The 25,190-nt window shown below is 30.8% G+C and overlaps 1 protein-coding gene and 4 long non-coding RNA genes across 7 annotated transcripts in view; 2 read left to right on the top strand and 3 right to left on the bottom strand.

Moving 5' to 3' along the window:
- Nucleotides 1-25,190, top strand: part of LOC139986849 (uridine phosphorylase 1) — a 68,134-nt gene that overhangs the window by 26,778 nt on the left and 16,166 nt on the right. Inside the window, exon 1 of one of the 3 annotated variants that reach the window (XM_072002530.1) lies at nucleotides 5,462-5,788. The exons of 1 other annotated variant lie outside the window; for it this stretch is intronic. In XM_072002530.1, coding sequence (XP_071858631.1) covers nucleotides 5,673-5,788 — 116 coding nt within the window. In that variant the 5' untranslated portion in view covers nucleotides 5,462-5,672. Of the gene's footprint in view, nucleotides 1-5,461; nucleotides 5,789-20,949; nucleotides 21,264-25,190 lie in introns of those variants that run through there. One more of the 3 variants, XM_072002528.1, reaches the window with a different exon arrangement.
- On the bottom strand, nucleotides 714-5,281 carry LOC139986861 (uncharacterized). Its single transcript, XR_011799736.1, has 5 exons — nucleotides 4,723-5,281; nucleotides 4,096-4,639; nucleotides 3,375-3,518; nucleotides 2,514-2,613; nucleotides 714-885 (listed from the first exon to the last, which is right to left on the bottom strand). It is a non-coding gene; the product is annotated as an uncharacterized lncRNA (long non-coding RNA).
- On the bottom strand, nucleotides 11,442-12,162 carry LOC139986358 (uncharacterized). The gene is made up of 2 exons (XR_011799628.1): nucleotides 12,064-12,162; nucleotides 11,442-11,967 (listed from the first exon to the last, which is right to left on the bottom strand). It is a non-coding gene; the product is annotated as an uncharacterized lncRNA (long non-coding RNA).
- Nucleotides 14,224-15,139, top strand: LOC139986866 (uncharacterized). The gene is made up of 2 exons (XR_011799742.1): nucleotides 14,224-14,596; nucleotides 14,654-15,139. It is a non-coding gene; the product is annotated as an uncharacterized lncRNA (long non-coding RNA).
- On the bottom strand, nucleotides 16,189-20,775 carry LOC139986859 (uncharacterized). Its single transcript, XR_011799735.1, has 5 exons — nucleotides 20,198-20,775; nucleotides 19,571-20,114; nucleotides 18,850-18,993; nucleotides 17,989-18,088; nucleotides 16,189-16,360 (listed from the first exon to the last, which is right to left on the bottom strand). It is a non-coding gene; the product is annotated as an uncharacterized lncRNA (long non-coding RNA).

The raw sequence follows: 25,190 nt of genomic DNA, 5'->3' as shown, positions 1-25,190 counted from the left end.
TGCTTCACACACCTCTTTTCTTCTTCAGTTGCTCCTTACGCGTCTATATTGTCAAGGAAACTCTGCGATACATAATAAGGCAACTAAAGTCTGAGTACTCGATGAGACTCAGGTATTATAAATGTCAGAGCAATGCAACGATAGGTACAAATACGTGTGAACAATAGGGCTTCCAGAATACCTAAGCAAATAAGGAGAATGTCAAAAGATAATAGTACGAGCAAAGTGTGTAGAGTTGAAAAATTGAAATAGGCACTGGGAGGAGGAGGAGGAGGAGGAGGAGGAGGAGGATGAGGAGGAAGATGTGATCTATGCGGCAGGATAAATTCGAGGATCTAATTCACTTAACAGGTAATTATAGGGAAACCGAAGGGGATGTCAGGTCGGAAGACGTAATGGATAAAAGACAGGATAGAAGGATCGTGGAGTGAGTGGAGAAGCTGGAAAAGAAAAGAAAAAATAAAAGGCAAGCTGCAAGCAGGCTAAAGAGAGTTTTAGTGAAAACAGTGCAATAAGTGGCACAATTCCAGACCTTGGTACGAAAACCGGACAAGCACAGATTTTACAAGTTGTGTGGAATATTTTGGACTTAGAAAGGCATTCGTGTGACGAATGATATGAAAAATGATGTCTCTTATATCTTTGAAGAATGTGATTAAGAAATCTTTTTCGATATTTCAATTTGCCTGGCTCTTGCACAAAAATACTGGGAATTTGAAATGAAATATTTTTTTCTCTCACATCTTTATTTTTCCTTGATTTTCTTCCGTGCTCCGCAAACAGTTTCTTAGATAAACCATTGACATCCGACTGTCGTCTCTCGTTTGCACATATTTACTTCTCCATAACTGATACGATTCTTGTTCGTCCGAACACATTTCGAATCTGCAGAAAAAAAAAAAAAAAAAACACGCAATTAATAGAATTCGAAACACTTTGACTGACAAGTCATCGCTACATCAACGCGATCATTCACGCTATATTTTAGAACAAAAGCCCGGGCAAATCCTGGACATAGCCGATTTTTCTTCCCAAAGATCACAATGAATAGGTGCAAAAATTCTTATGAACGCATTGAGCTTGTCTGATCTTTGCACCGATCGATCGACGATGTATAAAAATATATGGAACTCGAACAAGTACAATTTTTGTAATAAGTGGATTCGCCTGATTTTTGCACCAGGGTCTTCAATTATTAGTCAGAGTATGTCAGAATGTGAATGGAAGAGAGAGAGAGAGAGAGAGTGAGAGAGTGAATAGTTGGAAGTACGTGAATAAGACATTTTTGTAAATAAAGATATCTGTATGTATGTAAATAATAAAGGTAATGTAAGTATGTTCTTGGCAGTGAGGCTGAATAAACATACACGTATATGTATTGATAAATGTAAAAGCACGTGTCTACTTTCTTCGATACATATTTTCTTGCTTTTGTAAAGACGTAGGACGAGACAGACGTCAAAACGAAAATGAAAATGATTCATATATAAAGTTTTTTTTATGTTTATAAATCACATAAAACCAAGTGTAATCTTTATTATGTTTATTATATTTATAAACCATATAAAACTAAGGCCAACAGAGTGAAACGAGTTAATGCAGTACGAACTAAAATTTGTTATTCAATCTGATTGTTAGAGACGAGGATATTTAACTAAAACTTACAAGTTTAGTTTTAGTTTTCAAACTAAAAATTTGTAGGCTTAGTTCTAGTTTTTGTTTATAAACCATGTAAAACAAAGTCCAATCTTTAGGCCAGCAGAGTGAAGACAATTAATACAATATGAATTAAAATTTGTTATTCAAATAGTACTATTCTGATTGTTACAAACGTGGGTATTTAACTAAAACTTACAAGTTTAGTTTTAGTTTTCAATCTAAAAATCTGTAGGCTTAGTTCTAGTTTTTGTTTATAAACCATGTAAAACCAAGCCAATTTTTAGGCCAGCAGAGTGAAAACAATTAATACAATATGAACTAAAATTTATTATTCAAATAGTATTATTCTGATTATTACAAACGTGGGTACTGAACTAATTATAAGTTTAGTTTTAGTTTTGTTCTATATTTGTGAATCGCGTAAAGAAAAAATCCAATTTCTAGACCATCAGGCTGAAAGAAATGAATACAGTGCAAACTAAAATTTATTATTCAATTTCATCGTTACAAGCGAGTATATTTTAGGGAATACGATGGCAATATACATTAATATGGATCTTGAAACATCCATTACCAAAAGAGTCGATACGATTCGAGCGCTGAATCAAGTGAATTCCTTTAATTACATTATAAACGATTGCTGGCTTGAATGATAAAATTTGAATACTTACACTCGTATATATATCATAATTAAAAAATTGTTACAAGTGTGTATGCGTGTGGATAAGTGAGCATGATACATATTATTGTCTTGTATTCAGGCGGGTGGATTTTTACGCACCAGCAATACGAGAATTAAGACAGCTTCAAATTAATTACAGGATTTATAAATACAGGTCGAACAGAATTTATACCAACCAGCAAATTCTGTCGCGTTAACAATTGATCCGACAGGGAACTTCAGCTCGATCTCGTTATACTTTGAGCCTTATGATTTTGTGGAAACGCACGAGTCTGAAATTGGAAAATTGTTTCTTTATTTAGATATGGGAATATTTCTATGATACAGAAATTAGCTATTTTTTCATCTATAAATAAAATACTTGCATAGCCTTTGTATTTAGAAACGATACTTTTGTATGGCGTAGTACGTTACTTTTTATATTTCTTTTTATATTTTATAGTTCTTTGTATATTTATTTAAAATACAGAGCACGAAGGTTAAATTTATACGCCAGAAATACGGCTGAAATATTGTAAAATTTTTGTGTTGTTCCAAACTATGAAACTGACGCGAAATTAATGCTTAATATCACGTTTGAGTTTGGTTTTTTTCCTTCAAATTGTATCGTTACTGTATCGAAATTTGCAACACGGACGAAAGCAGGAAATTTTGAAAAATACAAATTAATTGAGCGTTATCTCAATATTATCGATGGAAATTATTTGATTATCGATGGAAGATTAATTAATTTATCACAAAGAAAATTTTTTAATTGAAATTGCCGTTATTTACTGTATATGATTTTACATATATTTTAGAATATATTTTGTCAAATATTTTTAATAAAGTTAGATATTTGATATTAACATTAGCAAATAGAAAATATAGAGATGTGATCTAAAAGTGAGCCGCTTCCGCTTCTTTATCTTTTTTTACACACATTATGAAGTTGAATAATAATAATATGATAAATTCGATAAAATGTGATTCATGTTATTGCGCGCTGTGTAATATCTACTGCGGATAAATAAAAAATGATTTCAACACTTACCCAACCATTATTTAGTACGCGAGATGAGATGAAAATATTGTTTTTCTTGTCCAAGTAATTGTGTCATCAAAAGTTCTATGATTACTTCTACTTTGTATTTAAATGCACTCGTTGTTGGAACGGCGGTTCATCAGTTTCTGCGGACTAATTTATAACTATAATTTATAGTCACAATTTTTATTTATAGACAAATTGCTTGGAGATATAACAGAAATTCTTTAACTTTTAAATATAAAAATGAAAAAATGGTAAATGTCGTTTAAGCGAGAAAATATTTCTACATTTATTATGCTTATTAAAAAATAAATTGTTAAAAGAGAAGTTGAAAAAGTAGACGCGTATGTAATAATACTACAGAATTATTTAACTGCTTTAGAATATTTAAAATGGTATTTACAAATTTTCACGAACCCTTAAAATTAATGGTTATTTGAACGATATAATATCGAATAAAATGTCTAACGTTTTATGATAAATATTTGTACTATACTAATCCTTGACTCTGGTACTGTTAAGTTAAAAGTGACAAGCATAATTTGAGTTAATTTTGTTCATTGTTTACTCTCAATTCCAGTAGTTTACGTCAAAGAATAAAGATTACTGATAAAAATACAGATACAATTATCATAGAATAAAAAAACGTAAACCAGGCTCGATTGAAACTGGTATATCAGTGAATGGATGAGATATAAAAATACAGAAAAATAGAAAAAACATTTACTTCCATTTGTTTGAAGCATGTAAGTGAGTTCACTCGGCTATCTACTTACTCTTATACAGAATTCTAAAGAATTCAGTTCGTTTTTTTTACGAATTATCCGCTGTTCTTAGAATCGATAGTAGAAACCAGTTGATTTTATCGGAGAAATTATCTAATTTTATCTTCTTCAAACTCAATGCGATGTATTTTTGCAAGTGTACAAAATTTGTAATCTGTAATATGGATTTGAAGAGAAGTAAAATGGATTCCCTTCATCTTCATACGCTGGCAACTACAATAATTGTCATATTATTTCTGTATCGTAATGTCTTATAATACAAAAATGAAGAAACTTAGCTGTCTTTTAAATCCAGTTTGTCTTCTGTTATTTCCACTTAGACGATGAAATAAATCATTTATAGTTGACTTATAATTGCTGTCTTATTGCAAAAACGTAGTAAGCGTAGTTGTCGTTATAATGAATAGAGAAATTTTGTATTCTTTTACATTCCAATTGCATATTTTCTTCTGGATTCCTATCAATCTTTTCTACTTTCTTACCCCTCTAATTTCAACCGATTATTATTCGATAATCATTCTACACTATTATTAACCGAATGGTTGAAGACAATTTACACTCATTATTACACTCATTAGCACCGTCGAGAGCTTTTCATTAACATTTGTCTACGAATGTTAACAAGTGATCTTCACCAACACCAACAAAGCTTTTTTCTATGTCGTAAAGTTTTACGTAGATAATATGTATAAATCATAGTGGACGTTCCGTAAAATGTTCCATTATTTACAGTGGCTACGAAAAATATCGGCACATATTTATTTCCCAATGAAACATTGTTTACCATATCCTACGTCATGACATCCGCGATATTAAATTTTTGCAGTTGTGTGAGAACACTACTAAATGATATAAAATTTAATATCTCTCGCAGTCAAATAATTAATATGACGATAGAGCCAATAGTGTGCAAATATTTCTCGCAGCCACTGTAAGTCGATACCACACACGTGTTGTAAAGCATCGTACACAACCATGCGTTTACGAAACCAAGAAAAACGCAGAAACGTAATAGAACTGTCGGTTATCGATGAGTTTTCGAAGAATCACGTATTAAAAATGATTCGATGACTGTTCTAATATCTCAATTCACTCGCGCTCCACATACATTTGCAGTGGGCACACGTACACAAATAACCGCGACCAGTTATGCAGCTAGACGTATGTACGTACGTATGCTCTCGGCGTTAGTGTGCGTCACCTTAGCTGTCATTTGGCAGCGAACGACGAAGTGGTGGGAACGCAAATGGCGGAGACTCGAATCGGGATATAAAGCTCCCTTGAAACATCACAAAGATTCTATTCGGAGACCGACACTTGATCGACATCGTTCACAGGAATCTGGCTCTTGCTCTGGCCTTGGAGATTCCGAACCACAGCCGCGAAACAGTCGTGATCGGTTAGTCGATATTTCTTCGACCTCCCGCCGTTTCGTTCGATCGAACGTCCATCACGGTCGTGTTAGATCCCGCGAAATTGTCCCACGCAAGCGACGAAGAGTGTTGATCTTGCGATCGAGATGCCCATTTGTACGTGCAAAGATCGCGCTCTGGACGAGAGCCACGTGTGTCAGATGAATCCTTCGGATGAGCATGAGAATATCGAGTGGAATATCGAGTATGATCCCGCAGTTAGGTACGTTTGGTTCTTCTTTGTATTTTATTTTCTACTTCGTTGTGTACTTGTAGGATATTTTACGAAAGTGTGTCGAAAGAATAGGTCGGAGGAATTTATGTCACCTAACTAGCGCTCACTCGAGGAAATTTGAAGTTACTTCATTAAAAAAGGAAAAGTATGAGATAGATACGTGTTTATATGTTTTAAATTAGTACGTGCGATTACAGTGAAAAGGTTAAGTTATTACGTTACGTTCGTTCCAACCGTTTTTTGACATAATAACGTTATAATCAATTAATCTTACATGGCGAGGAAGTGTGAATATTCTGGAAGATTAGTTAATACGGAGATATAGTACTATGACGCATTAAAATCTTTATCCGTGGAATCCCCTAATTTGTAAAACCAAAAATTCGAGCGAATTAGACAAGTAATCGACTAAACGTAAAATCTCTAATGAATTTATTAAAGACAAGAAATAGCGAAATATATTATCTTTCACTTCATTTCTCTTCATAAATCGTGGATATTAGAAATGACATCGAACTCTTCAAATTAATACTTCCTAAACTTTATAAATCGCAAAAATATAAATTGCAACATGACGAATTATGAATCACATAAATTGTGTTATATTTTATATTTTTGTACTGTAAGGTAGGTAATATCTATTTTAATTCAATTGTTTCAGTGATTTTTGACTGTAATTACAGTTTCTAACAGCCAATTATATAATGTTAAGATGTAAAACATTTATTCTGAAAGGATTTGTATTATATATTTTGCAAAATTTAACATGTTTATATATCAATAGTATATATCATTTTGCAAGGCATATTTACGCGGTGGCAGGTTATAATCAATACAGTATTCGATGTATCGTTGAATGCTGATCGAAATATTTTAGCGCGAAGACATTACACTTTTACATGCGTGTTTACATGAATATTATCTAGTCTTCGCGCTTTGTTACGTGTACGTTACAAGGTTACTATTATAAAAAATTAGAAATTACGAAATTTTAAACGCTACTACTTATCGTGATGATTATGTATTTACAAGGTTTATAAATATAGCGATTTATAACAACACTTTACATGCATCAACGTATGTTGAACTATGAAATTGTAATGAAAAATGTTTCCTAAAGACGAGACTGGCAACTTTACGATATTTTACTCATAATAAATAAGCGTGAAACTGGTATCAATTACATAAAAAGTTAGATCTTATTTTTAGCTTGCATGCAGTACTTCAATTCAAGAAGATCCAATTCAAACTCAAAATGTTTACGTTCGCTCAAATGCCAATGCTGCTATTCGAGAACAGATTTTACGTGTTAATAAATAATTAAAAACACAATATATGATATAAGTAGAATAAGTTTAGTGAAAAATGTAAGGAAACATGTATATTTATAGTATCTCCATAGTATAGTATATCCAAGCTGAATTAAATGGAATCAGTTGAGAGAAATTCACATTCGCTCGGGCATAAGTTTAATGTTTCGTAGTTTCATATATGGAGGATTTATATGATATAGCGATTTCATATTACTTGCGATCTAATATAGAATCTGTAATAATTCTTATGAAATTGGAAATTATTTAAAATTTTTAAAAATATTACGAATGGAAGTGCGCTTTATATACAACGTGAGAATCGAAATGAAGCTTATTAAATTACTCTTGATAATAGAATATTCGATATCACAAGTAAATGTGTTATGATATAATTTTAGAAAATTTACGACAATACTAAAGTCATCAAAATTAATTATATCCTTCAAAATTATACTTAATTAATGCATTTATTGCAATCAAACGCGAAGCTAATAATCTCAGCGCGCAAACGGAATTCTAATTATGCAGAATGTAGTTAAGGGAATCAACAGGACAGAGTCGCAAAATATAGATCTACAGATAGATAATTACAACTTACACTGCTATCACTTATGTATCAGTCGTGTAAGTAGCAAGTACATAATCGTTAAGATCAAAGACATTGAAATTGGTGCAATTCGATATTGTAATATGTTACATATCCAATATTGATTGACTTGATTAAAGCCCTACCCTATCTGTGTTTGATAGTGTATTACTTTATATTTTAATAAATAATAGATGCATCCTTATATATTATAATCGGATTCGTGCCTGAAAATCTCTACAAAATTAAATTCTATTATGCGTTGGCTTTACTTTTGTCTATAGAATTAACGTCAATACAAATAAATACATATCGGTTAAATTATATGACGTAAAATTCTTGTATACGTAGTTTTACCTTTCGTTAATCCTTTATTTATTTGAATTTAATTATATTTCAATTTGCCCAATATGAATAAAATGTTAAATAAGAAATTTGTTTCAGTTTTGATCCGTAAACGAATTAAATATATTAAATATATTAAATATATACATTTTACTCAAATTGATTTAATATTTTTAGACAGTTTTTTCATCCATTTATATGAGATATTTCATCTATACCATTTATAATTTAATTCTACGAGTCACATAGATGGAAATCCGTAGAAAATCCGTATTCCGATCGGTATTCGTTCATTGCATAGTAATAATTGAAAATCGATAGCTCTGTAAGGATTATATTGATTTTCGGTGACGTCTTTAATTAAATTCTTCTATTTCAAAGTGAAGGCTAGTTTCGAGCGTTTCTTATTCTTTCGTATATGATTTGAAGTATTTTAATAACAATAAGACATTGCGTAAGGAGTATGTAGTTTCTATTTTTCGATACTTTCACTTAAATGAATCAGTATTTCCAAAAAAATTATGAATGAATCTCTTTAATAATAAATGAAATGCAATTAATTTAAACTATAAGGATAAATACTGCAATTATATCTTTTTTATTTTCGTGTTAATATGAACGATAAGCTTGCAACTGACAGGATGAATAAGTTCTTGTATGTATTAGTTGGATTATCTTTTATTTAGTATTATCAATAAATATACAACCGGGTCGATATATATTCAAAAGTTCATGTTATAATTATATGATGAAAGGGCGAACAATAAAATTTAAAACCGACTTACGAAAAATTAAAATTTATTAAAAATTTTAAAATAATATTTTATTTTTATATGTAGTTTTACCTACATGAATTACACTTTTGAAAGATGAAAGATATTTGGAACAAGAGATATTTTACAAACGAGGTAGTTATTTTATCATATATTATTATTTTATTATCATATAAGTAAAATAAATCTGAAACGTAGATATTAACACAATGAATAAATTGTGTAGTATAGGATTAAGAAGGAACCTAAGAAGGAAGCTCTAATCCTGTCAAGAGGTCATTGTCAAATTTGATTTACGCGCCATCCGATTCTAATCGACAGGTTCATTTGAACGATTCCTCTTCCTTCCGGTTCTGGCCGACATTTTCTTAGTCCGTCCACTAAAACTGTCCGTTTCTTATTGAAAAGGTATTATTGTTTATAGAATAGATTTTATAGAATTATTTATACTAAAAACATAAGAAAAATATAAACATAAGATTTAGAAAATGCATCAGTAATCGCTTTAACCACGTGTGTATAGTGTAAAGTGACAACAGAACGATGAATCGCGCGTCAGAAGATATAGAGCCGCTGTCTAAGGACAATTTTTATAAATGGAAAGCTCAGGTACAAATGTTATTAATGAGAAACAACTCATGGGAATATGTTTCTGGTGAAAACATCCGAACTACAGAGAATGCTACAGAATGGGATATAGCAGATAGAAAAGCAAGGTCAGACATTATATTAACAGTAAATCCTGAAGCATTAATGCAAGTAAATGATTACAAAACATCAAAAGAGGTATGGGATAAATTGAATGAAATATATTGCTCAAGTTATTCCGCTTACAAGTCAATGCTAATAAAACAGTTAATTAACTATAAGATGCAAGAAGATGAGGATATGAATAACCATATAATAAACTTTTTTGATTTAATTGATAAATTGAAAAAAATGCTTATATTCATCCAAGATGACATTGCAAAAATTCTGTTATTAAATAGTATTCCAAACAGCTACGAAGATTTCAGGATTGCTATTGAAACCGGCAAAGAATTTCCATGCTTTGAAGAACTGAAAATAAGACTACTCCAAGAAGCGTCCGACAGAACACAAAACTGGCGGTTCCAGAAGAACCAGGGTGTTGAAAACAACACCAATTATAGTGGTAGTGGAATTGGACATACAATAAACGTCTCTACATATTCAGGAATTGTAACAAAAGACACAATACAGATCATCACACCTAGGGTTTCACATCAAGTACTTTATGAAGAAATTATTAATATCCTTAAGGATGCAGATTATCGTATCTTCACTGTTAAAAGAGTAAGGGAATTGATTGAAGCAAAATATAACATAGATCTTAATGACAGACAAGCAGAGATATATTTTTTAGTCGTGCAATGTATAAAGGCAAGTTCAGATGAACAAGAGAGGTTTGGGCTGCTCAATAATGAAATAGTAATTGATAATACGGAAGATGAAACAGAATCAGAATTAGATGATGAAGGGATACAAGAAGAATACTAAACAGTCAAGAGGAGTCTTGCGAGAAAAGTAACAAGTAAATATGAGAATAGAAGCTTTTATTTCTTCGGATGATAAATTTGTTTGTTATTTTTTCAATGATTGATTGACAACATACTTACTTGTTGCTTCTATCCACATAACTGGCTTAATCAAAAGATGCACAAAAAGTCAGGTACTATTAAAAAAATGAATTATGTTGATAAGAATGAATAATATCTTGCAATTTCCTTATTAAGCCTCCAAAAAAATGTATTATGTAAAATTACATAATAAATTTATTATTTCTCGAGATGCTTAATGTTTTAACACAAATTGTAGGAATTTAAAATTTAGAAGTCCCATTTTGGTTGGTATAATTTGTATTTATGTAAATTTTTTCAACTACATATATGTTATACAAATATATATACAAATACAAACATGTTTGTTGCAGTATGACATTGTTTTACCATACATATTTATATAATTCTGATGAACTTTGTTGTCCATAGTATCTGTTCTATTGAATGTTTGCTATATAACATTTTAACTTATGGATGTTATCAAACATATGTTCAATTGAATGGTGATCCATAAGTAGGAACCAACTATATTTGGTCAATGTTGTAAACAATATAAATGGCACACATTAAAACTACTTTCAATATAAAATTACACAAAATATTAAGAATATTGTATTGGAATTAAAAGTTAATATTTCAGTTTTTAAATATTAAAATGGGACAATTAGAATATTTAAGTAATCTCCATTGTATTGTATGAATATTTTTGCATGTTAGCTTAATTGAAGTAAAACATTGAACAAGCATTAATGTAAAACTATGAGCACACCTTATGTTAGCAAATTTTTCACAATAAACATTTATCTACTATGCAGTTTTACTACTATGCAGTATCAAATATGGATAAATATGATATATATAAATATATATTGATCCTGTTTATAATTACATTGATCATGTTTGTAATATGTTACAATATGCGTAATTTATTCTTTCATCTTTAGTAATATTTTCATTAATTTCTAAATTTGAATTTAAAGGAATAGATACATTTTCGCGTTCTTTATTTTCACAGGAATTCGCTGAATTTTAACAAAATAAATATTCTTGTTTTATTTTTACTTATTTCTTCAAATTACATCAACCCACTTGGTTCATTAGCGATCACGTCGCTTACGTGACATTAAAAACAAAAGGTTACAGGTGGGGTCGTATCAATAACGAAGAAATAAATATTCTCGTATTATTAATATAATTAAGTTAAATTGAGAAGTATCGATACGTTTCAAAAACTATAATACATTCGAACATGACTCCACAGTCCTAGTCGCTTCTTTACACAGTTAATTATATTGCATATGCAACGTAATTTGTTTGGTCTCCTTGTTTTACACGTAACCATGTGCAAAGTATAATGAGCGATTGTCAATTTAGCTGACTATTTGATGTTTCCTATCAAACGATAATGCAGAACTTATCTCATGAGTATCGTTTCTAATACGACGTATGAAGTGCAAACATGTTGCAAATCTCGATGACCAGTTCTACACGATTCTGTACTTCCCTGTGAATGATTTGCTGCGTAAAACGTAGCGGAAGCACTGCCATGTGTAAAACTCGCCAACATTCGCTGAAATTAAATTGGAAATATTGACCGCCTTTTGCATATTCGTAACAGAAACAGATCTCCTTGAAAACGTAATTACGTATTTACTTTTAATATTACCTTCTTTTTTTATTATCTGAAAAATTTGGTTCGTTTCCAAACGGAAATAAGCAACCTACAAAATTGACATAAAATCGTAGTATACCAGATAATGTATGTAAGATCGTAAATCTCGGGATAATTCAGGTGATCGATTCTGAAGTCTGAAAATCGAGATTTATTGTGAAAATATTTAAATAAAATACAGAAGTAAACAACAATTGATATCAATCTATAACAATAAATAATAACCGAGAATCGATAATCGAGAATCGAAATAATCGAGAATCGATTTTCAACGTCCTGAGCTACCGATCTTTCTCCGTCAATCTTCGATATTTTAAATAATTATTCTGTGATTTTGTCTATCTCTGATGTTGCCCTCTGTCCGTCCGTTTGAGAAATGAGTGTCTCTCAAAATGGTTATCCGTAAAACGAAAGAAGGTCCCTCTATCCGTGAAACAAAGAAAGTGGTGCTATCCGTAAAACAAAAAGAGTCCCTATCCCACGTAAACCCTAGGGAGTTTACATATATATAGTGAAGTAAGTGATACAAATTATTTGTATTTCTGTTAGATAAAACGAATTAAATTGCAAAAAATATAATGTAATGTGGTTTTAATGTTTGGGTATTTTAAGTAAGAAAAATTTATATTTGAAAAATACTTTCTCCAAAGATGAATATAATCCGACTGCTTCTGCTCTGCATTCTTTGTAAGATCCCCCCATTGAGTCAAATTTTGAATCGTATGTTTCATCAAGTAAAAAAAGTTTATTTTTTGGTTCTCCAGTAAAGGGTTTTTTTTATTTTTCTTACATCGAAGTTATATGAATAGGATTTTAATGTCTTCAATTATCTACATGTTGCATGACGAAGAAGTTGGCGTAAACCAACGTGTACTTCAAAGCTAGTTACTTTGTAACTGTTCATCAAAGTCTGATGATGCTCAGGTAAAAATGACAGCACGTCCAATTTGAAAAATGCAAAAACTTAATTAATTTAAACAGGCATCCTCCTACTCTTTTCTATTAAACAACTGAAAAATGAAAATCTTTATTTTAAAGAACGCAACGATTATTTAAATAAGTATTTATTTTCTCTTGTTTATTAAATGTTTAAAACCTCGTATTTTTTCAGTTATAGAAGCATTTACAGTAATTCATAGAATGACATAAATTTTTCCGACAGTGTTTTAAATTTTTTAACTTATACTTTTTATAATTAAATTTACATTCTTTATATTTTAATTAAAAAATTAAATTTTTAGACTAAGTTTTCAAGAAGCTGTAAATATGAAGTCAGTGTATTTGATAATCATGATCGCTATGGTTAAAAACATATAAAATAAGCATATGCTATTAATGAAACAAAACGTGAATATAAAAGTGTAAGTCAAGATGTAAATCAGATTCTCTGGCAGTGCCATTTGTAAATATGAAAAAAGTTTATCAGATAGCTTCGAAAAGGTTAAATAAATAAACATAGGCATTTATTTTATAAAGCATAATATGGATGATACAATTTATAGAAAATTAATCGTGATTTGTTAGATACTTCTATCGTTGATTAATACAAAGAACTGCAATTCTGAGTAATCGATTGCAGTTATTGTGTTATTAAAAATACGCAGAAGTCAATCTAGCCAGTGAAAGCTGATATTTATTGTCACTAATTATCAATAAAAAATACTTTCCAATCACAAATTATCATTATATGATTATAACCACACATGATATTTCTCTGGACGATAAGTTATCGATTGAAATTAAAACCAAGAACATTATCTTCTTCCAATTTATTCTACAGAGATCTTACTTCATACAATAGGAATTTTTAATTTTGCATTTATCGCAGAGAGAAAAATCCATTACGTTGTGTTATCTCTATTGTGTTATTGTTTACTATGGATATTATTATTTTCTTAAAAACAATTCTGTTCTTTATTTAAATTTATAAAGTAGCTGAAGTCTACTATCACAAATTTGTTTCTTAAAAGTGAAAATTTATTTTTCAAACTAGCAATGTTAAATATACAATATTTTGTATTAATTATTTTTTTTTAAATGTCTTAATTTAAAGACATAAGAAATCTTTTGTATTATATTTCTCTAAAAAGGTTACATACAGTATGTTGCTCCTATATCAAACTAAAAATTTGTTTAGATTAAGAATAACTTGTGTTAAGTAAACATGTGACTGTTTATTATATTTTTTAGTATAAAATACTATTTGTGAAGATGAATCATAAAAGAGTTTTGTACATAGCCACATGCAGATATCAGCTTAAAATTGAAAGCATCCTTCCTCTTAAGAAACTCACCCCCACAATATCTTGCAGTCTAAAATGCTAGCCCCTCTGCACCATTTAACAACTGAAAATTTCCAGTTAATATCTGCGACGCTTTCTAAGAAAACTACTTGTGGCGCTTTATCTGTCCCATCCTATATAATCTCGAGTCTTTCGAAATAACAAAATGTGGATGACTGTATATTGGGAAAAAATGTTAAACAAACTCGAATTCAGGTTAGTGTCCGTAAACGAGCTAACATAGCGTTTGCGCCTGAAAAACAAAACATATAACAGATAGATAACAGATATAGATTTTTAAGAAGCTCAGCTTAACACGATGTTTCTTCTGGCATACATTTAATATTAATAATATTTTATCCCACAAGGAAGATTGGAAATACGGTGGAATCTTCAGCATCTGAATCTGTACGAGAATATGATCGAAAATAGCTGTTTCGTACTTTAGAACTTGGAAGGAATATCATTGAAGTGATGACAGTAAAGAACAAATGTAAATGATTGCAAAATTGAATGCTACGAAACTGGAATGTATAACCTGATTAAGAGAAAACACCTGCTTGGAAAATAAGAATATGTATAAAGTATTGCTTGGAGCCACTCTGTGGAATAATGAGAAAGAAGGAAGCAAGAGCAGTTAAAGTGACCGTATTCATTTCAATATTTTAACATAGGAACACTATATATAGGGTGTCTTGGAATACAAACAGGCTGTCACTCTATGTGTATACAAAAATAAGTCGAATAAATTGATGAATAATTGCAATGAGAAAGGAGGAAGCAGGAGCGGTTAAAGTGACCATATTCAGGGTTTCAATGTTTTAACATAGGAGCACTATATATAGGGTGTCTTGGAATACAAACAGGGTGTCACTCTACGTGTATACAAAAATAAGTCGAATAAATTTTTCCCTTTGACATTTCGTTTTCGAGAAAGTGGAGCTCGAGGTAGCTATCGCCGGCACTTCGCTTATTCTGCTAATTGCACGAGCTCGATTTTCTCAAAACTCAGGCCTAAATCGGCAGAAATGTTCTTTTTATGTAGCATACGTACGTATATAAATAACTTCTTGTCTGAGCATGTCGACTATCTTAAGATACCCTGTATGATGTTCACGGTAAAGTGCTTCACACACCTCTTTTCTTCTTCAGTTGCTCCTTACGCGTCTATATTGTCAAGGAAACTCTGCGATACATAATAAGGCAACTAAAGTCTGAGTACTCGATGAGACTCAGGTATTATAAATGTCAGAGCAATGCAACGATAGGTACAAATACGTGTGAACAATAGGGCTTCCAGAATACCTAAGCAAATAAGGAGAATGTCAAAAGATAATAGTACGAGCAAAGTGTGTAGAGTTGAAAAATTGAAATAGGCACTGGGAGGAGGAGGAGGAGGAGGAGGAGGAGGAGGATGAGGAGGAAGATGTGATCTATGCGGCAGGATAAATTCGAGGATCTAATTCACTTAACAGGTAATTATAGGGAAACCGAAGGGGATGTCAGGTCGGAAGACGTAATGGATAAAAGACAGGATAGAAGGATCGTGGAGTGAGTGGAGAAGCTGGAAAAGAAAAGAAAAAATAAAAGGCAAGCTGCAAGCAGGCTAAAGAGAGTTTTAGTGAAAACAGTGCAATAAGTGGCACAATTCCAGACCTTGGTACGAAAACCGGACAAGCACAGATTTTACAAGTTGTGTGGAATATTTTGGACTTAGAAAGGCATTCGTGTGACGAATGATATGAAAAATGATGTCTCTTATATCTTTGAAGAATGTGATTAAGAAATCTTTTTCGATATTTCAATTTGCCTGGCTCTTGCACAAAAATACTGGGAATTTGAAATGAAATATTTTTTTCTCTCACATCTTTATTTTTCCTTGATTTTCTTCCGTGCTCCGCAAACAGTTTCTTAGATAAACCATTGACATCCGACTGTCGTCTCTCGTTTGCACATATTTACTTCTCCATAACTGATACGATTCTTGTTCGTCCGAACACATTTCGAATCTGCAGAAAAAAAAAAAAAAAAAACACGCAATTAATAGAATTCGAAACACTTTGACTGACAAGTCATCGCTACATCAACGCGATCATTCACGCTATATTTTAGAACAAAAGCCCGGGCAAATCCTGGACATAGCCGATTTTTCTTCCCAAAGATCACAATGAATAGGTGCAAAAATTCTTATGAACGCATTGAGCTTGTCTGATCTTTGCACCGATCGATCGACGATGTATAAAAATATATGGAACTCGAACAAGTACAATTTTTGTAATAAGTGGATTCGCCTGATTTTTGCACCAGGGTCTTCAATTATTAGTCAGAGTATGTCAGAATGTGAATGGAAGAGAGAGAGAGAGAGAGAGTGAGAGAGTGAATAGTTGGAAGTACGTGAATAAGACATTTTTGTAAATAAAGATATCTGTATGTATGTAAATAATAAAGGTAATGTAAGTATGTTCTTGGCAGTGAGGCTGAATAAACATACACGTATATGTATTGATAAATGTAAAAGCACGTGTCTACTTTCTTCGATACATATTTTCTTGCTTTTGTAAAGACGTAGGACGAGACAGACGTCAAAACGAAAATGAAAATGATTCATATATAAAGTTTTTTTTATGTTTATAAATCACATAAAACCAAGTGTAATCTTTATTATGTTTATTATATTTATAAACCATATAAAACTAAGGCCAACAGAGTGAAACGAGTTAATGCAGTACGAACTAAAATTTGTTATTCAATCTGATTGTTAGAGACGAGGATATTTAACTAAAACTTACAAGTTTAGTTTTAGTTTTCAAACTAAAAATTTGTAGGCTTAGTTCTAGTTTTTGTTTATAAACCATGTAAAACAAAGTCCAATCTTTAGGCCAGCAGAGTGAAGACAATTAATACAATATGAATTAAAATTTGTTATTCAAATAGTACTATTCTGATTGTTACAAACGTGGGTATTTAACTAAAACTTACAAGTTTAGTTTTAGTTTTCAATCTAAAAATCTGTAGGCTTAGTTCTAGTTTTTGTTTATAAACCATGTAAAACCAAGCCAATTTTTAGGCCAGCAGAGTGAAAACAATTAATACAATATGAACTAAAATTTATTATTCAAATAGTATTATTCTGATTATTACAAACGTGGGTACTGAACTAATTATAAGTTTAGTTTTAGTTTTGTTCTATATTTGTGAATCGCGTAAAGAAAAAATCCAATTTCTAGACCATCAGGCTGAAAGAAATGAATACAGTGCAAACTAAAATTTATTATTCAATTTCATCGTTACAAGCGAGTATATTTTAGGGAATACGATGGCAATATACATTAATATGGATCTTGAAACATCCATTACCAAAAGAGTCGATACGATTCGAGCGCTGAATCAAGTGAATTCCTTTAATTACATTATAAACGATTGCTGGCTTGAATGATAAAATTTGAATACTTACACTCGTATATATATCATAATTAAAAAATTGTTACAAGTGTGTATGCGTGTGGATAAGTGAGCATGATACATATTATTGTCTTGTATTCAGGCGGGTGGATTTTTACGCACCAGCAATACGAGAATTAAGACAGCTTCAAATTAATTACAGGATTTATAAATACAGGTCGAACAGAATTTATACCAACCAGCAAATTCTGTCGCGTTAACAATTGATCCGACAGGGAACTTCAGCTCGATCTCGTTATACTTTGAGCCTTATGATTTTGTGGAAACGCACGAGTCTGAAATTGGAAAATTGTTTCTTTATTTAGATATGGGAATATTTCTATGATACAGAAATTAGCTATTTTTTCATCTATAAATAAAATACTTGCATAGCCTTTGTATTTAGAAACGATACTTTTGTATGGCGTAGTACGTTACTTTTTATATTTCTTTTTATATTTTATAGTTCTTTGTATATTTATTTAAAATACAGAGCACGAAGGTTAAATTTATACGCCAGAAATACGGCTGAAATATTGTAAAATTTTTGTGTTGTTCCAAACTATGAAACTGACGCGAAATTAATGCTTAATATCACGTTTGAGTTTGGTTTTTTTCCTTCAAATTGTATCGTTACTGTATCGAAATTTGCAACACGGACGAAAGCAGGAAATTTTGAAAAATACAAATTAATTGAGCGTTATCTCAATATTATCGATGGAAATTATTTGATTATCGATGGAAGATTAATTAATTTATCACAAAGAAAATTTTTTAATTGAAATTGCCGTTATTTACTGTATATGATTTTACATATATTTTAGAATATATTTTGTCAAATATTTTTAATAAAGTTAGATATTTGATATTAACATTAGCAAATAGAAAATATAGAGATGTGATCTAAAAGTGAGCCGCTTCCGCTTCTTTATCTTTTTTTACACACATTATGAAGTTGAATAATAATAATATGATAAATTCGATAAAATGTGATTCATGTTATTGCGCGCTGTGTAATATCTACTGCGGATAAATAAAAAATGATTTCAACACTTACCCAACCATTATTTAGTACGCGAGATGAGATGAAAATATTGTTTTTCTTGTCCAAGTAATTGTGTCATCAAAAGTTCTATGATTACTTCTACTTTGTATTTAAATGCACTCGTTGTTGGAACGGCGGTTCATCAGTTTCTGCGGACTAATTTATAACTATAATTTATAGTCACAATTTTTATTTATAGACAAATTGCTTGGAGATATAACAGAAATTCTTTAACTTTTAAATATAAAAATGAAAAAATGGTAAATGTCGTTTAAGCGAGAAAATATTTCTACATTTATTATGCTTATTAAAAAATAAATTGTTAAAAGAGAAGTTGAAAAAGTAGACGCGTATGTAATAATACTACAGAATTATTTAACTGCTTTAGAATATTTAAAATGGTATTTACAAATTTTCACGAACCCTTAAAATTAATGGTTATTTGAACGATATAATATCGAATAAAATGTCTAACGTTTTATGATAAATATTTGTACTATACTAATCCTTGACTCTGGTACTGTTAAGTTAAAAGTGACAAGCATAATTTGAGTTAATTTTGTTCATTGTTTACTCTCAATTCCAGTAGTTTACGTCAAAGAATAAAGATTACTGATAAAAATACAGATACAATTATCATAGAATAAAAAAACGTAAACCAGGCTCGATTGAAACTGGTATATCAGTGAATGGATGAGATATAAAAATACAGAAAAATAGAAAAAACATTTACTTCCATTTGTTTGAAGCATGTAAGTGAGTTCACTCGGCTATCTACTTACTCTTATACAGAATTCTAAAGAATTCAGTTCGTTTTTTTTACGAATTATCCGCTGTTCTTAGAATCGATAGTAGAAACCAGTTGATTTTATCGGAGAAATTATCTAATTTTATCTTCTTCAAACTCAATGCGATGTATTTTTGCAAGTGTACAAAATTTGTAATCTGTAATATGGATTTGAAGAGAAGTAAAATGGATTCCCTTCATCTTCATACGCTGGCAACTACAATAATTGTCATATTATTTCTGTATCGTAATGTCTTATAATACAAAAATGAAGAAACTTAGCTGTCTTTTAAATCCAGTTTGTCTTCTGTTATTTCCACTTAGACGATGAAATAAATCATTTATAGTTGACTTATAATTGCTGTCTTATTGCAAAAACGTAGTAAGCGTAGTTGTCGTTATAATGAATAGAGAAATTTTGTATTCTTTTACATTCCAATTGCATATTTTCTTCTGGATTCCTATCAATCTTTTCTACTTTCTTACCCCTCTAATTTCAACCGATTATTATTCGATAATCATTCTACACTATTATTAACCGAATGGTTGAAGACAATTTACACTCATTATTACACTCATTAGCACCGTCGAGAGCTTTTCATTAACATTTGTCTACGAATGTTAACAAGTGATCTTCACCAACACCAACAAAGCTTTTTTCTATGTCGTAAAGTTTTACGTAGATAATATGTATAAATCATAGTGGACGTTCCGTAAAATGTTCCATTATTTACAGTGGCTACGAAAAATATCGGCACATATTTATTTCCCAATGAAACATTGTTTACCATATCCTACGTCATGACATCCGCGATATTAAATTTTTGCAGTTGTGTGAGAACACTACTAAATGATATAAAATTTAATATCTCTCGCAGTCAAATAATTAATATGACGATAGAGCCAATAGTGTGCAAATATTTCTCGCAGCCACTGTAAGTCGATACCACACACGTGTTGTAAAGCATCGTACACAACCATGCGTTTACGAAACCAAGAAAAACGCAGAAACGTAATAGAACTGTCGGTTATCGATGAGTTTTCGAAGAATCACGTATTAAAAATGATTCGATGACTGTTCTAATATCTCAATTCACTCGCGCTCCACATACATTTGCAGTGGGCACACGTACACAAATAACCGCGACCAGTTATGCAGCTAGACGTATGTACGTACGTATGCTCTCGGCGTTAGTGTGCGTCACCTTAGCTGTCATTTGGCAGCGAACGACGAAGTGGTGGGAACGCAAATGGCGGAGACTCGAATCGGGATATAAAGCTCCCTTGAAACATCACAAAGATTCTATTCGGAGACCGACACTTGATCGACATCGTTCACAGGAATCTGGCTCTTGCTCTGGCCTTGGAGATTCCGAACCACAGCCGCGAAACAGTCGTGATCGGTTAGTCGATATTTCTTCGACCTCCTGCCGTTTCGTTCGATCGAACGTCCATCACGGTCGTGTTAGATCCCGCGAAATTGTCCCACGCAAGCGACGAAGAGTGTTGATCTTGCGATCGAGATGCCCATTTGTACGTGCAAAGATCGCGCTCTGGACGAGAGCCACGTGTGTCAGATGAATCCTTCGGATGAGCATGAGAATATCGAGTGGAATATCGAGTATGATCCCGCAGTTAGGTACGTTTGGTTCTTCTTTGTATTTTATTTTCTACTTCGTTGTGTACTTGTAGGATATTTTACGAAAGTGTGTCGAAAGAATAGGTCGGAGGAATTTATGTCACCTAACTAGCGCTCACTCGAGGAAATTTGAAGTTACTTCATTAAAAAAGGAAAAGTATGAGATAGATACGTGTTTATATGTTTTAAATTAGTACGTGCGATTACAGTGAAAAGGTTAAGTTATTACGTTACGTTCGTTCCAACCGTTTTTTGACATAATAACGTTATAATCAATTAATCTTACATGGCGAGGAAGTGTGAATATTCTGGAAGATTAGTTAATACGGAGATATAGTACTATGACGCATTAAAATCTTTATCCGTGGAATCCCCTAATTTGTAAAACCAAAAATTCGAGCGAATTAGACAAGTAATCGACTAAACGTAAAATCTCTAATGAATTTATTAAAGACAAGAAATAGCGAAATATATTATCTTTCACTTCATTTCTCTTCATAAATCGTGGATATTAGAAATGACATCGAACTCTTCAAATTAATACTTCCTAAACTTTATAAATCGCAAAAATATAAATTGCAACATGACGAATTATGAATCACATAAATTGTGTTATATTTTATATTTTTGTACTGTAAGGTAGGTAATATCTATTTTAATTCAATTGTTTCAGTGATTTTTGACTGTAATTACAGTTTCTAACAGCCAATTATATAATGTTAAGATGTAAAACATTTATTCTGAAAGGATTTGTATTATATATTTTGCAAAATTTAACATGTTTATATATCAATAGTATATATCATTTTGCAAGGCATATTTACGCGGTGGCAGGTTATAATCAATACAGTATTCGATGTATCGTTGAATGCTGATCGAAATATTTTAGCGCGAAGACATTACACTTTTACATGCGTGTTTACATGAATATTATCTAGTCTTCGCGCTTTGTTACGTGTACGTTACAAGGTTACTATTATAAAAAATTAGAAATTACGAAATTTTAAACGCTACTACTTATCGTGATGATTATGTATTTACAAGGTTTATAAATATAGCGATTTATAACAACACTTTACATGCATCAACGTATGTTGAACTATGAAATTGTAATGAAAAATGTTTCCTAAAGACGAGACTGGCAACTTTACGATATTTTACTCATAATAAATAAGCGTGAAACTGGTATCAATTACATAAAAAGTTAGATCTTATTTTTAGCTTGCATGCAGTACTTCAATTCAAGAAGATCCAATTCAAACTCAAAATGTTTACGTTCGCTCAAATGCCAATGCTGCTATTCGAGAACAGATTTTACGTGTTAATAAATAATTAAAAACACAATATATGATATAAGTAGAATAAGTTTAGTGAAAAATGTAAGGAAACATGTATATTTATAGTATCTCCATAGTATAGTATATCCAAGCTGAATTAAATGGAATCAGTTGAGAGAAATTCACATTCGCTCGGGCATAAGTTTAATGTTTCGTAGTTTCATATATGGAGGATTTATATGATATAGCGATTTCATATTACTTGCGATCTAATATAGAATCTGTAATAATTCTTATGAAATTGGAAATTATTTAAAATTTTTAAAAATATTACGAATGGAAGTGCGCTTTATATACAACGTGAGAATCGAAATGGAGCTTATTAAATTACTCTTGATAATAGAATATTCGATATCACAAGTAAATGTGTTATGATATAATTTTAGAAAATTTACGACAATACCAAAGTCATCAAAATTAATTATATCCTTCAAAATTATACTTAATTAATGCATTTATTGCAATCAAACGCGAAGCTAATAATCTCAGCGCGCAAACGGAATTCTAATTATGCAGAATGTAGTTAAGGGAATCAACAGGACAGAGTCGCAAAATATAGATCTACAGATAGATAATTACAACTTACACTGCTATCACTTATGTATCAGTCGTGTAAGTAGCAAGTACATAATCGTTAAGATCAAAGACATTGAAATTGGTGCAATTCGATATTGTAATATGTTACATATCCAATATTGATTGACTTGATTAAAGCCCTACCCTATCTGTGTTTGATAGTGTATTACTTTATATTTTAATAAATAATAGATGCATCCTTATATATTATAATCGGATTCGTGCCTGAAAATCTCTACAAAATTAAATTCTATTATGCGTTGGCTTTACTTTTGTCTATAGAATTAACGTCAATACAAATAAATACATATCGGTTAAATTATATGACGTAAAATTCTTGTATACGTAGTTTTACCTTTCGTTAATCCTTTATTTATTTGAATTTAATTATATTTCAATTTGCCCAATATGAATAAAATGTTAAATAAGAAATTTGTTTCAGTTTTGATCCGTAAACGAATTAAATATATTAAATATATTAAATATATACATTTTACTCAAATTGATTTAATATTTTTAGACAGTTTTTTCATCCATTTATATGAGATATTTCATCTATACCATTTATAATTTAATTCTACGAGTCACATAGATGGAAATCCGTAGAAAATCCGTATTCCGATCGGTATTCGTTCATTGCATAGTAATAATTGAAAATCGATAGCTCTGTAAGGATTATATTGATTTTCGGTGACGTCTTTAATTAAATTCTTCTATTTCAAAGTGAAGGCTAGTTTCGAGCGTTTCTTATTCTTTCGTATATGATTTGAAGTATTTTAATAACAATAAGACATTGCGTAAGGAGTATGTAGTTTCTATTTTTCGATACTTTCACTTAAATGAATCAGTATTTCCAAAAAAATTATGAATGAATCTCTTTAATAATAAATGAAATGCAATTAATTTAAACTATAAGGATAAATACTGCAATTATATCTTTTTTATTTTCGTGTTAATATGAACGATAAGCTTGCAACTGACAGGATGAATAAGTTCTTGTATGTATTAGTTGGATTATCTTTTATTTAGTATTATCAATAAATATACAACCGGGTCGATATATATTCAAAAGTTCATGTTATAATTATATGATGAAAGGGCGAACAATAAAATTTAAAACCGACTTACGAAAAATTAAAATTTATTAAAAATTTTAAAATAATATTTTATTTTTATATGTAGTTTTACCTACATGAATTACACTTTTGAAAGATGAAAGATATTTGGAACAAGAGATATTTTACAAACGAGGTAGTTATTTTATCATATATTATTATTTTATTATCATATAAGTAAAATAAATCTGAAACGTAGATATTAACACAATGAATAAATTGTGTAGTATAGGATTAAGAAGGAACCTAAGAAGGAAGCTGTAATCCTGTCAAGAGGTCATTGTCAAATTTGATTTACGCGCCATCCGATTCTAATCGACAGGTTCATTTGAACGATTCCTCTTCCTTCCGGTTCTGGCCGACATTTTCTTAGTCCGTCCACTAAAACTGTCCGTTTCTTATTGAAAAGGTATTATTGTTTATAGAATAGACTTTATAGAATTATTTATACTAAAAACATAAGAAAAATATAAACATAAGATTTAGAAAATGCATCAGTAATCGCTTTAACCACGTGTGTATAGTGTAAAGTGACAACAGAACGATGAATCGCGCGTCAGAAGATATAAAGCCGCTGTCTAAGGACAATTTTTATAAATGGAAAGCTCAGGTACAAATGTTATTAATGAGAAACAACTCATGGGAATATGTTTCTGGTGAAAACATCCGAACTACAGAGAATGCTACAGAATGGGATATAGCAGATAGAAAAGCAAGGTCAGACATTATATTAACAGTAAATCCTGAAGCATTAATGCAAGTAAATGATTACAAAACATCAAAAGAGGTATGGGATAAATTGAATGAAATATATTGCTCAAGTTATTCAGCTTACAAGTCAATGCTAATAAAACAGTTAATTAACTATAAGATGCAAGAAGGTGAGGATATTAATAACC

Source organism: Bombus fervidus, chromosome 4 (genome assembly GCF_041682495.2).
Source record: "Bombus fervidus isolate BK054 chromosome 4, iyBomFerv1, whole genome shotgun sequence".
In the NCBI taxonomy this organism is placed as follows: Eukaryota; Metazoa; Arthropoda; class Insecta; order Hymenoptera; family Apidae; genus Bombus; species Bombus fervidus.
Note: the sequence above shows the minus strand (reverse complement) of the source record. Positions and strands in the feature narration are given on the sequence as shown.